Raw genomic sequence first — 15,576 nt, 5'->3', positions numbered from 1 at the left:
CTAACAAGTTTAAATCCTGGTCTGAGACTGGAAACGACCTACATATGGGAAAGATTTGACAAACCAGTGAAAAGTTTGGATTAATATGTTTTGTTTTTTATTTTTTTTTGAAAAAAAGTCTCTTATGCTCACCAAAGCTGCATTTATTTGATCAAAAATGCAGTAAAAATGCGTAATATTATTATAAATTAAAACCCCTTTTCTATTTTAATATATTTTAAAATGTAATTGTCATATTAGAATAATTTCTGAAGGATCATGTGACACTGAAGACTGGAGTAATGATGCTGAAAATTCAGCTTTGATCACAGGTATAAATTACATTTTACAATATATTAAAGTAGAAAATCATTATTTTAAATTGTAATAATATTTCATTGTTTTTACTCTTTGCACAAATAAATGTGGCCTTGGTGAGTAGAAGAGACTTCTTTCAAAAAATATTTTAAAAAATCCTTTGACCAGTATTATATACACAATAAAAAGGCAAGAGGATGTCAGGTCAGTTAAAGGGTGTAAATTGAGCCGTATCACGCCACACTGTTACAATTTCACAGCCTGCAAGGCCTCCTGGACCGTCTCTGCTTTCTCTCCATCGTTTTTTCCCCCTCCATGACCTACTTTGCTAATTATAGATCAAAAGTTTCCGCTAGTGAAAGTTTGGTCTGAGCAGTTGACAGGCCATGCGTTAAATCCGGGTCTGTGTGGCACCTGAGGATGCTTATGCTGCTTATTCTCACTGTGTGGGCTGTTTGACTGACGGTGTGATAGTCGAGATAAAGAGGCAGTTATAACCGAGAAGAAGAGCAAATGATCTGAAGTACCTGCTTGACGAGTGTTTGAGCTCGTCTGTGTCAGATATTGTCATGAAATGTGCTGGAAAAGTAGTGGCAACTGTCAAGAAATGGTCTGTAATTGTCCACAGACTAGCAAATATGTGAGGAATTTTGCTAAACAAACTGGTGGGTTGCTTTAAATGCCAGTCTTATGGGCTCATCCTGTCTTAAAAGGGCTGTTTTAAAGGGGACCTATAATGCCCCTTTTCACAAGATGTAATATAAGTCTCTGGTGTCACCAGAATGTGTCTGTTAAGTTTCAGCTCAAAATACCCCACAGATCATTTATTATAGCTTGTCAAATTTGCCCCTATTTGGGTTTGAGCAAAAACATGCCGTTTTTGTGCGTCCCTTTTAAATGCAAATGAGCTGCTTCTCCCGGCCCCCTTTCCAGAAGAGGGCTTTAACAGCTCGTGCTTCGGTTGCTCAACAACAACAAAGCTGGAGAATCTCACGCAGCCAAATGAGGATTGTCAGTAACGGTGTTCAGCCTTACATTGATCAAACCGGAGTCGACACTGATGGAGAGACTCAAGAAGTAAAAACTTTTAGAATGAAACTGGACGTTTCTGAATGATTAGTGGATAAATTTATGTAGTTGCTGTGGAGTTGATTCAACTCATCCACTAGTATGTGCCGTCATGTTAATCTTTTGTGCAAATCCAGCATTGAATTGACCCTCGTTTGTGAAGCAGTCCGGCGTAAAATGAAGGCATGACAACAACACTCTACTACAACAACTCTTCCTCTTCTCTAAAGCAGACCAACATGGCCTCACCCCCTTTGTTGCGTGTTCTCAGGGGCGGGGTTTATGTAAATTTTAGGGTTAGTGATGTCATTAACTCGGGAAGAAGCTTGATGTAGTCCCTACCGCCGTTTGTTGTAGTCCTTAAAAAGCGATTTCTGTAAAAGAAAATATCTCCCTTTGCATTGAACTTTGAGCATCGTAACTTTGCAGATGTTGTTTATGCTCAAACAGCAACATTACACACTAACTAAAGTTAAAAAAGTGAAATCATAATCAAGGACCCCTTTAATTGAGAAGAAAATAATTATCTGAAGCACCTGCATGTCGAGTGACATCAAGCTTCAAATAAGGGCCATATGCGCCAGATATTATAAAGAAGTACGTTAATCGTCAAAAAAATGGTCTGTAGTTGTCTAGAGACTAGCAAACGTGAGATAACAAACTGTGGTTGGTTGCTTTAAATGCCAGTTTCTGTTGCCGTACTGTTTTTTGCATTCTAAAAAGTAGGGAAGTATTCAATTTCAGACAGTGCAAGTATACGATTCTTTAATAACAATTGTCATTTTTGACTGAACTATTACTTTAATTATGATTAAGCTGTTTGGCTAGCCTAAATAGGCTGTCATAAACATGCATCGTAGTGTAATTGTTAAAAGTAGGTATGTTTGTGTCTCCGCAGACATGCAGATCTGTGAACAGCGTTGACCGGCGGTCTCTGGAGAAACATGGAGTCTTGTGCCGAGTCTCAGGGTGATCCTGAGAGAGCTCAGGTGAGCACTCACACGCACACACATATGCATTATGGGAATATAATGAGCCATTAGAGCTCACACAAGCATGTATTGGCCTTCACAATGACAAGAACAAAGCTAACGCTGCTGACACCAGACACACTTTAAAAATCACCACACTTTCTCTCCCATTAGCGACTACAAAAGACAGAAACACACCTCACCTGTCAGTGTTCGAGAGCGAGTCTGTGAATAATGAATAGTACAAATAACTAATGCATGCTGGGATACTTCTTACTATCTCAAAATAATATATTTAATAACATCTATTAAAAAATACACTGTTTTTTGCATTGTGAGATTAATTTCATTATGATTAAGAAATTTTAAGCCCCTTTTTCTTATTTCTGTGTTGTGTAAAAATTATTTGTCTTTACCTATAATGATTATATTGCAATTATATATTTTTCAAAATAAATATTTAAATTAAAAGAAGCATTTATCATGGTAGAATTTGTTGCACTGCATTTAATGTATGCTGATTAATTTAAAGATTAAAAATCGTTGTTTCAATACAAAACAATGCTGTTATAGGAATGAGAAACACTTAAGATAAAAGATAAAATATGAAATGCCAGACATCTCAATTTTTTGGCATTCCTGTAATCGGGATTCGGGGTTAAAATTCTTAATTGTCATAAAAATAATGTCACAATGCTTTTGTCCAGAAAAAAAAAACCGAGAAGCACATTAAATGTTCACCTATTGAGCATTTGTGTTTGTATTGCGTTTCTGGTTATTTGCTAATGTGCAAACTGCCAATGAATCATTTCACACACAAGCCTCAGGTGTTACCCAGCATGCACCTGTGAGCCACACTTTCTGTCACTCTCATTAACCTAAATAAATGTCTGTTGAGCAGGAGATGTGGAGGTGTTGTGTAAGTATTTACTTTATTCATGAGCCATTAAAGCCGTTTGCTGGAACAAGAGCTGTAAGGGGTTTGTTTGTGTTTATTGTTAATTTCAGTAAAGTGTGGTTTATATTCCTCCAGCTCCATTTGCTTCACACATGTCAGAAAACATTACTTCATGTTTTCCCTGTATAAAGGTTCAGATCAGATCTTTAGCTCTCTGGTGGGAGTGAAGGATGTCACTGTGCACCAGACATTTTCCTGGTTCCTTGTAAATGGGTTGTAATTGCACCATCCATCCGTCCATTCTAGTGTTGTCAAAAGTACCGACTTAGATACCAAGGCAATACTGAAATTTTAAAAATGTCTCTTTCAGCACTGTTGAGTGGATTCGTAAACACCTCTGATTGGTCATTGTGTTCACGAGCTCAATAAGTCTGTGATTGGAAAAAATGTGCCAGTCATAATAAATATTTATCATTATTAATAATATTATTACTATAAATTAATAATGTTTTGTATAGAAAAAAATGAAATGTGAATGAAATTACATACATCACATTTATACTGAAATAAAAAGATTTCTCATTACTGTAATGTATTTTTTTCTGCCCAGATAATTTTTTAAAAATTAAAATTAGCATAAATTAAATCCAGTACAACAAAAACGACCATGTATACTTTCAATTGTACCTTTCTATTAATATAATATAATATAATAATATCCTCGATTCTCTACAGGCTGCTGTTCTTTGCTGTTAATGGGCACACAATGTAACAGTAATTGATCAGCCGTGACGCCTAAATTGGATTGAAAATAAGAATCGACTGGCGTTATTACTCCAGTGCTTTGAGAAAGCTCACACCCTTCCTGCCTGAATCATCTGAACGGAGAGAGACACGATGAGCTGTAAAAGTCTGCAGTGATGTAAAATACAGCTACTTTATGACATGTGCTGGATAAATCAGTAAACCTTGACCCGAGAGCCAGACCTTATTTACAGGATCGTTTGTCATACTTTCGGTCTGAGCTCTATCCCAAGATTCACTTTTAACTGTTACTGGAGCTCAGTTTGTGTGTTCTTGTTTGTTGACTTCTTCCTATATTCACAACCTGGTCTGCTGAAGTGAGACTGTGTAATTTCCGTTTACGTTGACGGTATCAACATTTCCTTTAGTAGCACAATTTCTTTACCTAAAAAATATTCAGTGTTTTATTTAATTCAACATTTTATATGTGTTTGTTGACATTTATAGGAATTTATCACACATTTCTGACTTTTTTATTATTTATTTAATGGTGGAAACAAGCTTCCATATGAAACGCAATCAAACACAGCTGAAATCATTTTAATGACTCTTGAAGTTCATTTCACATAGTCATCACAGTTTCATCAGACTGACCCCGTGACCTCGTCTGATGTGTTTATATATGCACACCGATAAGGAAACACAGGATGATGCTGGTGATAATTTTACATCAGATGGAGGAAGACAGCGATACTCAGTTTGGCAGGAAACCTCTGCCACTTGTTTCCTGTCTTTGCAGGCAAGTAGACGACACAAACTTTAAGCTTCTCGTATCTGGCAGCAGATGTCAGCCTCATGAGGCCATGAACAGGATGTTTCGACTAAATACAGACTCACAAACACCAGTGGAAATGTTTGATTTAGAAATTCAGCAGCGTGAGAGAAATTAAAATGATTGCTCAACATGACCTGCTGGAAACGCTCTTCAAATAGTCTCATGTTTATGTAAATGTGAATTAATTCATTTTTTATTAGCATATTGTGTGCAGATTGCATCTACTGAAGTTTAGGATCTTCAGAGAACATCATCTGTATTTGCTCTGACACTTCCCCTATTTATAGTCTGTCAATATCTCCATATTATTTCACTAATGAGTCTCTTTTTGCTGATTTATATAAAGTGAAGCCATACTCTTTAATCGCATTGAGTTTTAGTTCAGATTGTAAGTGTTTTCATAATGTGCAGTTATTTATATTTTCTATTTTCTGTAATGGCCTCATGAAGCGGTTTATAGCCAATAGCTTTGAACGAATGAATGAATAAATGATGAATTATTAATACATAGCTTATGGAAAATGGAAATGAGTCATCATAACGGGGTGGTGCAATTATCCAGATGTCAACTCAGGCATATTCAGGGTGGTCTATAAATATAAGAAGGTGTTTTAGGTCAACTTTGTGTGTCATGTCAACTGTAGTGTAGAAAGTAAACAGCACTGTCATAAATAAACCATTCATACACTACCGTTCACAAGTTTTGGATCTCAAAGTTTTTGAAAAAAGTCTCTTATTCTCACCAAGGCTGCATTTAGTTGATTAAAAATACAGTAAGAACAGTAATATTGTGAAATATTTTTACAATTTTAAATGACTGTTTTCTATTTGAATATATTTTAAAATGTAATTTATTCCTGTGATCAAAGCTGAATTTTCAGCATCGTTACTCCAGTCTTCAGTGTCACATGATCCTTCAGAAATCATTCTAATATGATGATTTGATGCTCATTTCTGCTTATTATCAATGTTGAAAACAGTTGTGCTGCTTAATATCTTTGTAGAAACCTTGACACTTTTTTTTTTCATGATTTTTTGATGAATATAAAGTTCAAAAGAACAGCATTTATTTGAAATAGAAATCTATTGTAACTTTATAAATGTCTTTACTGTCACTTTTGATCAATTTAATGCAGGTTGTGTGGTGTGCGTGCGTGTTTTTGTGACATATCAGGACACAAATTTGTATAATGACTTTTTTTTTTGAGAAAGTAAAAATGTGCAGTTTCCTGTGATGGGTAGGGTTGGTGTAGGGCGATAGAAAATATGGATTGTACAATATAAAAACCATTACGCCTATGGAATGTCCCCACAATTCACAAAAACAAACGTGTGTGTGTGTTGCAGTGTTGTGTTTTCATTGTGTCCAGTTCACTGACTGACCAGCTGTGAGAAACACTGAGCAAACAGACGATCATCTAATGATCAACAGAGAGGGAAGAGAAACAGGGAGGAGCAGTGTCTGAGATGGAGGAGTGTGTGGGAAAGAGTAGATCAGTACTGCGCGCGCCAGAACAGAGCGATTCGTGTTGTCCCGCATGCACCGTGTGTGTTTGTATGATCCTCGCAGACCACTCTGGCTTGCTAACGGTAGGATAGGGCTCCGTTTCTCTCTGTTACTCTCATAATACATCCAGATTCCAGACGGATGATTGATTGGCTAAGTGGGTGTAGACAGGATTCTGTGTTGATCCCGAGTCTTGCGGTGATATATGAGTGCGCTGTCTCTTATGAGATCTTGTATGATCTTGTATGAATTTGTTGAGTTGTAGACAGGAGTGTCGTGTGAATTTTTTTTCTTTTTCTTTTTCTGAACAGTTACTGAACTCTGATCGTCTGTGGGCTGTGGTAATGTTGCAACTTTAGATGCTGGAGTTTTACTGTAGTAACAGCATTTGCATAGAGACTCTGTGTGCGTGTGCGTGCGTGTGCGTGCGTGTGTTGTGACTGCTGGACACGAAGCAGCTGTTGGGTAATCTGTACGAGTGGTTTGTCTGTGGATGGTTGGCCAAAGCATGACTGTACTCTTTAGAAAGCAGGCTTCTGTCACTCTGTCATGTGTGTATCTGTGTCCATATCAGGACATCTTTTTTCTAAATGGAAAGTCCCGTCTCATGGCATGATGACCAGTCTCACAGCCTGTGTGTTAATGCAACAACAGAAAACTAGATTTGTACATTTTCTGAAGAAAATGGTTTGCCGTGATGACATGATGCCCTAAAAATATGAGCACTAAAAATAGTGTACTCACTACACTTTAACAAATAATTTGTTCTCCTTTTTATTTCATTATATATAATTCTCAAACATATAAAAAAAGTTATCACAAAAAAGTACATTTCTTAAATATATTTGGAATAAATCATTAAATATAGAAAACATTAAATTCTTAAATATACAATAATTGAATTATTAATTCTTAATATTTATAATAATATTATATCTGTATAACTGTATATTCTCATATATAAAACAATGACATTTAATTCTAAAAGTATTCAAATATGTGTTTGAGAATTTAGTTTTTTTATTTGAGAATTCATTTATATATTTTTTAGAAGGATTTATTTTAATTTTTAGAATTTAATTTTTTTGTTTCAAAAGGTTATAGAATTAGTTTTTTTTTTAAATATATATATATATATATATATATATATATATATATATATATATCATTCTTTACTAGATATTATTATTTTATTTATTTGAGTTTAATGTGTCACTTTTCTTAACACTATTAACACTATTTCGTATGGAAGCTTGTTTCCGCCATGAAATAAAAAGGTAATTGCAACTTTTTATCTCACAATTCTGACTTTTTTTCTCGCAATTGCGAGTTATAAAGTCAGAATTGCGAGTTATAAAGTCAGGATTGCGTAATAAAATCAGAATTGCGAGTTATAAGGTCAGAATTGCGTGATATAAAGTCAGAATTGCGTGATATAAAGTCAGAATTGCGTAATAAAGTCAGAATTGCGAGTTATAAAGTCAGAATTGTGAATTATAAAGTCAGAATTGCGAGTAATAAAGTCAGAATTGCGAGTTATAAAGTCAGAATTGCGTGATATAAAGTCAGAATTGCGTGATATAAAGTCAGAATTGCGTAATAAAATCAGAATTGCAAGTTATAAGGTCAGAATGGCGTAATAAAGTCAGAATTGCGAGTTATAAGGTCAGAATTGCGTAATAAAGTCAGAATTGCGAGTTATAAAGTCAGAATTGCGTGATATAAAGTCAGAATTGCGTGATAAAGTCAGAATTGTGAGTTATAAAGTCAGAATTGCGTAATAAAGTCAGAATTGCGAGTTATAAAGTCAGAATTGCGTAATAAAATCAGAATTGCAAGTTATAAGGTCAGAATTGCATAATAAAGTCAGAATTGCGAGTTAAAATTTCAGAATTGCGTGATATAAAGTCAGAATTGCGTAATAAAGTCAGAATTGTGAGATATAAAGTCAGAATTGTGAGATATAAAGTCAGAATTGCGAGTTATAAAGTCAGAATTGCGTGAAAAAAAGTCAGAATTGAGACTTTCTATCTCGCAATTCTGACTTTATAACACACAATTCCCTTTTTTATTTTTTTATTTAGTGGTGGAAACAAGCTTCCATTATTTCTAGACTGCTCTCACTCTCAAGTCATTTTAAATGCAAAACTAGATTTGTTTATTTTCCATCTGTATTGTCCTGCTGGCATCCGTTTGTTTTTATTGCACTGCTTCTTTGCCATTAAAACTTCACCTTTCCTCCATTCCTCTTTTTTGGCATCTCAACTTTTGGCATCTTCTGCGGTAGTCACCTCCACCTCTTTCCCGTCAGCTGCATGTGATGTTAAACGTCTGTCATTAGCTAGTGTTTGCTGACTCTTCTCCCACCAGCTGACAGACAGCATTAGCCGATCAGATGCGTTTGCCTTCCCAGACTTCATTGACATTCACACCCCTGAAGTAGATGGAAAGTGCTTCAGTGACATTACCACACTGCTGCCTCCACAATGTTCTCTCAAACAGAACACAATTTCAAGGAGATTTGGTGCTAAAATTGTCTGTGAAATGGGCCAGCATATATTAAGGCTGACCGGAGATCAGCAGAGCCACAGCAGAGGTAATAGGATCCATCCCAGGACCAAAACACCTCACTGTGATCCAAACCCATTACCAGCCAATGAGATGCGTCTGAAAGCATCCCGGTGATAGATTGATACTCTATACACCATCTTCACCTTCCTTTCTCCATCTGTGTTTTCTTTCGCCCATCTCTCCAGCTCTTTCTCCCTTTCTCTTTTAGCATTCTTGTTACCAAAACACTTATTTGCTTATGTAATGAGATTTTTTGACTGTGAAAGAGTCAAAACATAACACCAAATTCTTTGAAATATTTTCAGCATAATCTATAGCATTTGTATCAATTGCTGTAGAAAATTTTAGTGCATCCCTCTCTTTGCTTACATGATTATTGGAATATTACTTATCTAATGAACAGGAAATGCATTTATAAGCAAGCAAGCAGGATCATGAATAAAGATCAGCAGCTCATGAAAATTAATTAAGTGATATGCATTACCATTTGCCAAGTTGTGCAACATGATTTGTTGAAAGGCAAGTTTCAGCAATTATCACACACCTCTTCCATCAAGTTACCCAAGTCTCCTGCCTGGTCATATAAATGTTGTTTTACACATAGTTTGCAATGTTTTTCCTTGCACAACAACCAAAAATAATAATCTCTTAAAATATAATAATTATTCAGAAAGAATAATGCATTTGGAACTGCATTATGAAACAGTGAAGAATACACAGAAAGATGAACCTGGCAGCAAAAGTTAAAAGCCGTCTGGTATGTTTATTGGAAATGTGTTTACATAGATGGCCTAGAAGTAAAGATAATGGGTCCAACTTCAAGACCAAACCAAATATGTGACTCAATTCAACCACAACTTTAGACAAATAGGCTTTGATTGCAAGACAGTCCCATAAACAATGAATTTAATTGGGTCTGAGGTTTTTTTTTTTTTTTTTTTTTCTGTCACAATCATTTTGCTTTTAAAGGATTAGTTCACTTCAGAATTAAAATTTCCTGATAATTTACTCACCCCCATGTCATCCAAGATGTTTGTCTTTCTTTCTTCAGTCAAAAAGAAATTAAGGTTTTTGAGGAAAACATTACAGGATTTTTCTCCATATAGTGGACTTCAACAGTTACCGAATGTCAGTTTCAGTGCAGCTTCAAAGGGCTCTACACGATCCCAGATGAGGAATAAGGGTCTTATCTAGCAAAATGATTGGTCATTTTCTAAAAAAATAAAAAAATAATAATAATATACTTTTTAACCACAAATACTCGTCTTGCACTACTCTGCGATGCGCCACGCATTACGTGATCACGTTGGAAAGGTCACACGTGACGTAGGCGGAAGTACCGCGGTAGAGCGAAAAACTCCATCTCATTTTCTCCTCCAACTTCAAAATCGTCCGACATCGTTGTTTTACTATTTCTTGTAAAGAGCGTTTGATTTAGTCTTTGCACGTTCGCTTTTTGTAAACACTGGATCGGTACTTCCGCCTACATCACACGTGACCTTTCCAACGTGATTACGTAATGCGTGGCACATCACAGAGCAGTGCAAGACGAGCATTTGTCGTTAAAAAGTATATAATTTTTATTATTTTTTTTAAAAATGACCAATCGTTTCGCTAGATAAGACCCTTATTCCTCATCTGGGATCGTGTAGAGCTCTTTGAAGCTGCACTGAAACTGAAATTTGGACCTTCAACCCGTTGAACCCCATTGAAGTCCACTATATGGAGAAAAATCTTGCAATGTTTTCCTCAGAAACCTTCATTTCTTTTCGACTGAATAAAGAAAGACATAAACATCTTGGATGACATGGGGGTGAGTAAATTATCAGGAAATTTTACTTCCGAAGTGAACTAATCCTTTAAAGTGTCATGAAACCCCCCTGTTTTAGCCTGGTCGTTCACACCTCTGAGTTGAAAAAGTCTCAAGAAATGGGCGTGTAAAGCTGTAGAAAAGTGGGAGAGTAGAAGGTGGGGAAAAAGGGAGACAACAACCAATAAAACACAGACCTGCAACACACTCATTATACAGACACTTGAATATTAAAATATGACCACGGAAAACAAATCAAAACACAAAAACAGAGTTGAGGGCACCTTGATGCATTTTAAAAACCTAAGCCTATATGACAACAAACTCCCAAAATGAGAGAGAAACGCGGAAGAACATTTTAAAGGTCTAATAATATTTTCATTACATTTAAAAGCACTACAGTCTCCGAACAAATGACACACATCAGTTTAACACAGAAAGAATTAAGGCATAGTTAGTTTTTTGTCCATTGTTCTTTGAATTATTGGTCTACATCATTGTCTTCTGTGTATCAGAATATTTCCTCATGTCATCGCGTTTATAGTCCATCAACTCCAGTTACAAGTATTCCTTTTAAAAAGCTATTTTTGAACGCATGTCTTATGCTAATAGCCTAATTATCCATGACTTTCTGAAGACCAAAAAGGATGTGCAAAATCCACATATTTTAAAATCACTTGAACGACTGAAAAGAGTTTTGCACATTCCTAAAAGCTTTTTGTGAGTCACAGTGCTCTAAAAGTGCTTTAATTTTCTTTAATTGTGCCCTCAGGACTGACTGTACCGCCTCCGGATGAGTGTGACGACTCTTTTTCTAGGTGTTTTAGAAATCTTCTGCTCTGGCTGTAGGTGCGTCTGTGACTTTTACTTGTTGTTTTGTGGCTTGGTGTTAAAGTCATGACAGTGCTGATCCAGCAGGAACGCTGTGCTGTCACGTATGGGCCTGTCGACTGTGACTGTTGCTGTTACGCATGTGTGTTTGTGCACGCAAGCGGACGTCGAATGCTCTTGAGTGTTTCACATTAATCTCCCTGTGGATTTGCTGGAAAACACCCGAACGCTGAGGGTTTAAAACATCAGCTGTCGTCTTTGTTTCACAGGCTGCTTGACTCATCTAAATTCATTTCAGGAGATGCTTAAACAGTCATTTACGGGAGTGTAAATCAAGGTGGTTTCACAAAATGTTGGCAGCTGGGGCAGGAAACTTAGTTAAACGTTAAACAAGACCAATGAGCCGTGTGTCAAAAGCACTTTTAGAATAATCAGTGAGAAAATGTGCATCTGTGAAATATTGTTTCGTGGTTAGTCACATCAGGCACCTTGAATTACAAAATGCTCCTCTGACTCTATATTTAGTTAAATAACATTAATTGAGCATGTTTACAGGCACTTTCTTAACTGTTTATGCTTAATAAGTTAACAATGCATGTGGTCGTGTAAACACATTAACCCATTTTCCTTTATCGGAGTAAAGTCATAGATGACTTAAAGGGGACCTATTATGCCCTTTTACATCAAGGTTTTGTTTTTGGCCTCTACTAAAGGTTTTCATGCTTGAATGTTTAAAAAATATGTTCTTTTTCGATGTGTGTGTGTGTGTGTGTGTGTGTCTATGTCGTTCATTATGCCCACTATGTGAGTATATTGACTTTGATTGAATGAGTCAAAGCTTGAAGAAGCTCAGCAGAAACCATGCTGATGCAAGGATTGATCGGATCGACGTGCTGGATGCTGTTTGGAAAATAATGTTTGGGTCTTGCATGTTCATTTTGCAGATACTTTGCCTAGTTTGATCATATGTTCAGCTCTGTTTGACCATATGTAAATTCATTCTGCAGAATTATGTTGATTTTTCTCTCACATTTAGTGCTGAAAAGTGAATAAACAGACTCCATGTGGTGCTGGTGATGAGCAATTGCATTGATTCATTTCTCCAGACAAAATCGAGTGTCATCACCATAATTTTGCATCGGACCAGCACTGCAGGAGAACTAAATATGTCCTGGAGAAACCATGAGAAAGTCAGCATTATAGATGGTTTTGTTTTATTTTGTTCTGCGATCTGAGACCATCAGCTGTACTGATTGACTACTTTGTGAGTCTGACTACATACACTATCATTTAAAACATTTCAAAAAGAAGTCTCTTATGCTCACCAAAGCTGCATTTATTTGATCAAAAATACAGTAAAAATTGTGAAATATTATTACAATTTAAAATAACTGTTTCTATGTGAATATATTGTAAACTGTAATTTATTTCTGTGATCAAAGTTGAATTTTCAGCTTTACTCCAGTCTTGAGTGTCACATGATCCTTCAGAAATCATTCTAATGTAATGATTTGCTGCTCAAGAAACATTTCTAGTTATTATCAAAGTTGAAAACAGTTGCGCTGCTTCATATTTTTGTGGAAACCATAATACATTTTTTGTCAGGATATGAATAAAAAAAAACTCAAAAGAGCATTTATTTGAAATAGAAGTCTTTTGTAACGTTATAAATGTCTTTACAGTCACTTTTAAACAGTTTAAAGCATCATTGGTAAATGAAAGTATTAATTTCTGTAAAAATAAAACCGCAAAACGTAATGTGAATGGTAATGTATGAGTCACAGACTCCGCTGTGTGAATTTTTAGGTGCACTCTGCAATTTTTAATAAAAGTTTGACCTCTAAATAAATGGACAGTGCTTTTTAAAAATCTGTTTAAAACGACGTACGCTCACATGAGAGGAAGACTCCAGTCATAAAAGACGTCAGTAATTCATTCACATGGTAATGAGCCGCCTCATGCGGCCCGACATCACATGACCAGCCGAATAATACTTGCTCTATCTTGCTAAGCGTCCTATTATCAGACACTTTTGCTCACTGAATAAATTAATGAGGGCTGACATTGAATCGTTCATTTCAACAGTGGCATTGATAGCCAAAACGCCCTTGCTTTGCATGTGGTAAGTTCCAGATGACTGCCAAAATAAATTTCAAATATTATCAAATAGAAATATTCATAGGAGAAACTTCCAGTAGCTTTGTTATATAACAGATTATCTAGAAGATAACCTAAAGTAAATAGTCATGGTTTGGTTAAATTGCTCAGATGATCACTACAGTATATGGGGCCTTCAGCAGGAAGTTGATAGTTTCATCACAATGAATTTTGGGAGAGCGACAGGAAACAGAATAGACAAACATGGGCAGTAACATCAACACAGATGCTGGAAGCTTCTTGCAGGAGGAAGCGGAGCAGACATTGAGTTGTTTAAGGATTATCGAACAGATGCTTTCCTGGCTGTGCAATGAAAACATGCCGTTATCCACGATAGAGACACGTTTTGATTACAGTGGCTTTAGTTTTATCTTATTTCCTGAGCTGGAGAATGGGATACTATATGTGCATTGAATATTATAGCTTTCACATCTTCCTTTTATGTCAAATAGCCAGATGACCACCTGCATTTGGTGAAAAGGGGAATAATAGACATTAGGGGGTGTATCATACAAGCAGTGTTATTTTAGTATTATTTACATACTGTTATAGTATTTATTAATATTTTGAATTGGCTTTTGGTTTTATATTTTCAGTTTTAATTTGAATTTAAGTTATTATTTTTAGTTATTAGTTAATATTATTTAATTTTATTTAACGGAAATTTTATTTTAAATTAATTTATTAAATAAAATAAAATAATTAAATAAAATTAATTTATTTTATTTTAAATTGTTTTATTTTATTTTAAAATAACATTGTATTTTATTTTAAATTAAATTACTTTTTTATTATTTATTTCATTTAAATTTTTATTTATTTTATTTTATTTATTTATTTATTTTTTATTTATTTATTTCATTTCAATTTTTATTTTATTTTAGTTTATTATTTTATTATTTTATTTTATTTTATTATTATTTCCAAAAACTATTTTTACTAGCTTTAGTTAAGTTAACAATAACAACACTGCCCACAATTCAATGCACCAAAGTGAAAGAGGTTTTGGATTGATTCTGTGTTTTGTTTTTTTGTACTTAATCCCTGTAATGCTGAAAACAGCTTTGAAACTGTCATAAGTGGTCAAACATTACAAATCCTTGAGCTTTGTGCTTTTCAATCCGCTCTAAATGTTATTAAATTATATTTGTACAGAGCTAAAATATTTTAACAGATTTGGCATGCTGGTTTATCGTAAATTCAGACAGACTGACATGATTAGACTAGTTAGTTGAATGCCAAATATGTTCTCTTTGATTATGCAAGCAAATGAACAGCAATCCTCACGATTTGAGGTGTCATTTATGTTCATGATGAGGGCATTGATATTGATTGTTCAACATTGTACAAACAGATTGTGCACATTTCTGTAGGTTTAATTCGACGACAGCCATCAAGCGCTGCTCTAAAAGCTTTACTAATCAAACAATAACCTACATGACCTCAGACCGGCTTCATTTGCCAATTACTCTCTCAAGTGTATTTGCTGTACTGTGATTGACAGATGTGCCGACCAATCAGAATCCCAGAGCTTTGTATTGTCATGGCTTTGATTTCTGCTCACTGTAATCTTTGCTAATCCACATTGTCCGGACTGTGTTATGTTTGTGTGTGTCTTTGTCTTTTTATTCTGCTTAGTCTTTCTTTGTTCAGTTTGATTTTGTTGCCAGTGTCTTGTGTGTCATTATGTGTTTGTCATTTTTAACTAATTCTGCCTTTCTTTTTTTCCCCTGTTTGTCTTTTTTTTTTTTTTTCCCATGCCGTGTGTCTGTCTGCTGTGTCCCAACGCACAAAATCTCACCAACACCAAAACCAACACTGCCTGGCGGACCCTTGATGTGTGTGTCTGTCTGTGACGTGTGATGTGTGTGTGTGTGTGTGTGTGTG

General features: G+C 35.3%; 1 protein-coding gene across 8 annotated transcripts in view; it reads left to right on the top strand.

Annotated features, from left to right (window-relative positions):
- Positions 1-15,576, top strand: part of osbpl8 (oxysterol binding protein-like 8) — a 70,771-nt gene that overhangs the window by 19,027 nt on the left and 36,168 nt on the right. For 4 of the 8 annotated variants that reach the window (XR_007929773.1, XR_007929774.1, XM_051890992.1 and 1 more), the window contains exon 1: positions 6,356-6,403. Coding sequence is in view for 3 of the 8 variants with exons in the window: in XM_051890992.1 (XP_051746952.1) it covers positions 6,371-6,403 (33 nt within the window). In the remaining 5 variants the exon portion in view is untranslated. Of the gene's footprint in view, positions 1-2,263; positions 2,355-6,355; positions 6,404-11,473; positions 11,551-15,576 lie in introns of those variants that run through there. The other 4 variants (XM_051890995.1, XM_051890993.1, XM_051890997.1 and 1 more) reach the window with 2 other exon arrangements.

This window comes from Ctenopharyngodon idella, chromosome 4, assembly GCF_019924925.1.
Source record: "Ctenopharyngodon idella isolate HZGC_01 chromosome 4, HZGC01, whole genome shotgun sequence".
In the NCBI taxonomy this organism is placed as follows: Eukaryota; Metazoa; Chordata; class Actinopteri; order Cypriniformes; family Xenocyprididae; genus Ctenopharyngodon; species Ctenopharyngodon idella.
The sequence above is the reverse complement of the archived record's forward strand: the minus strand, read 5'-3'. Positions and strand labels throughout refer to the sequence as shown.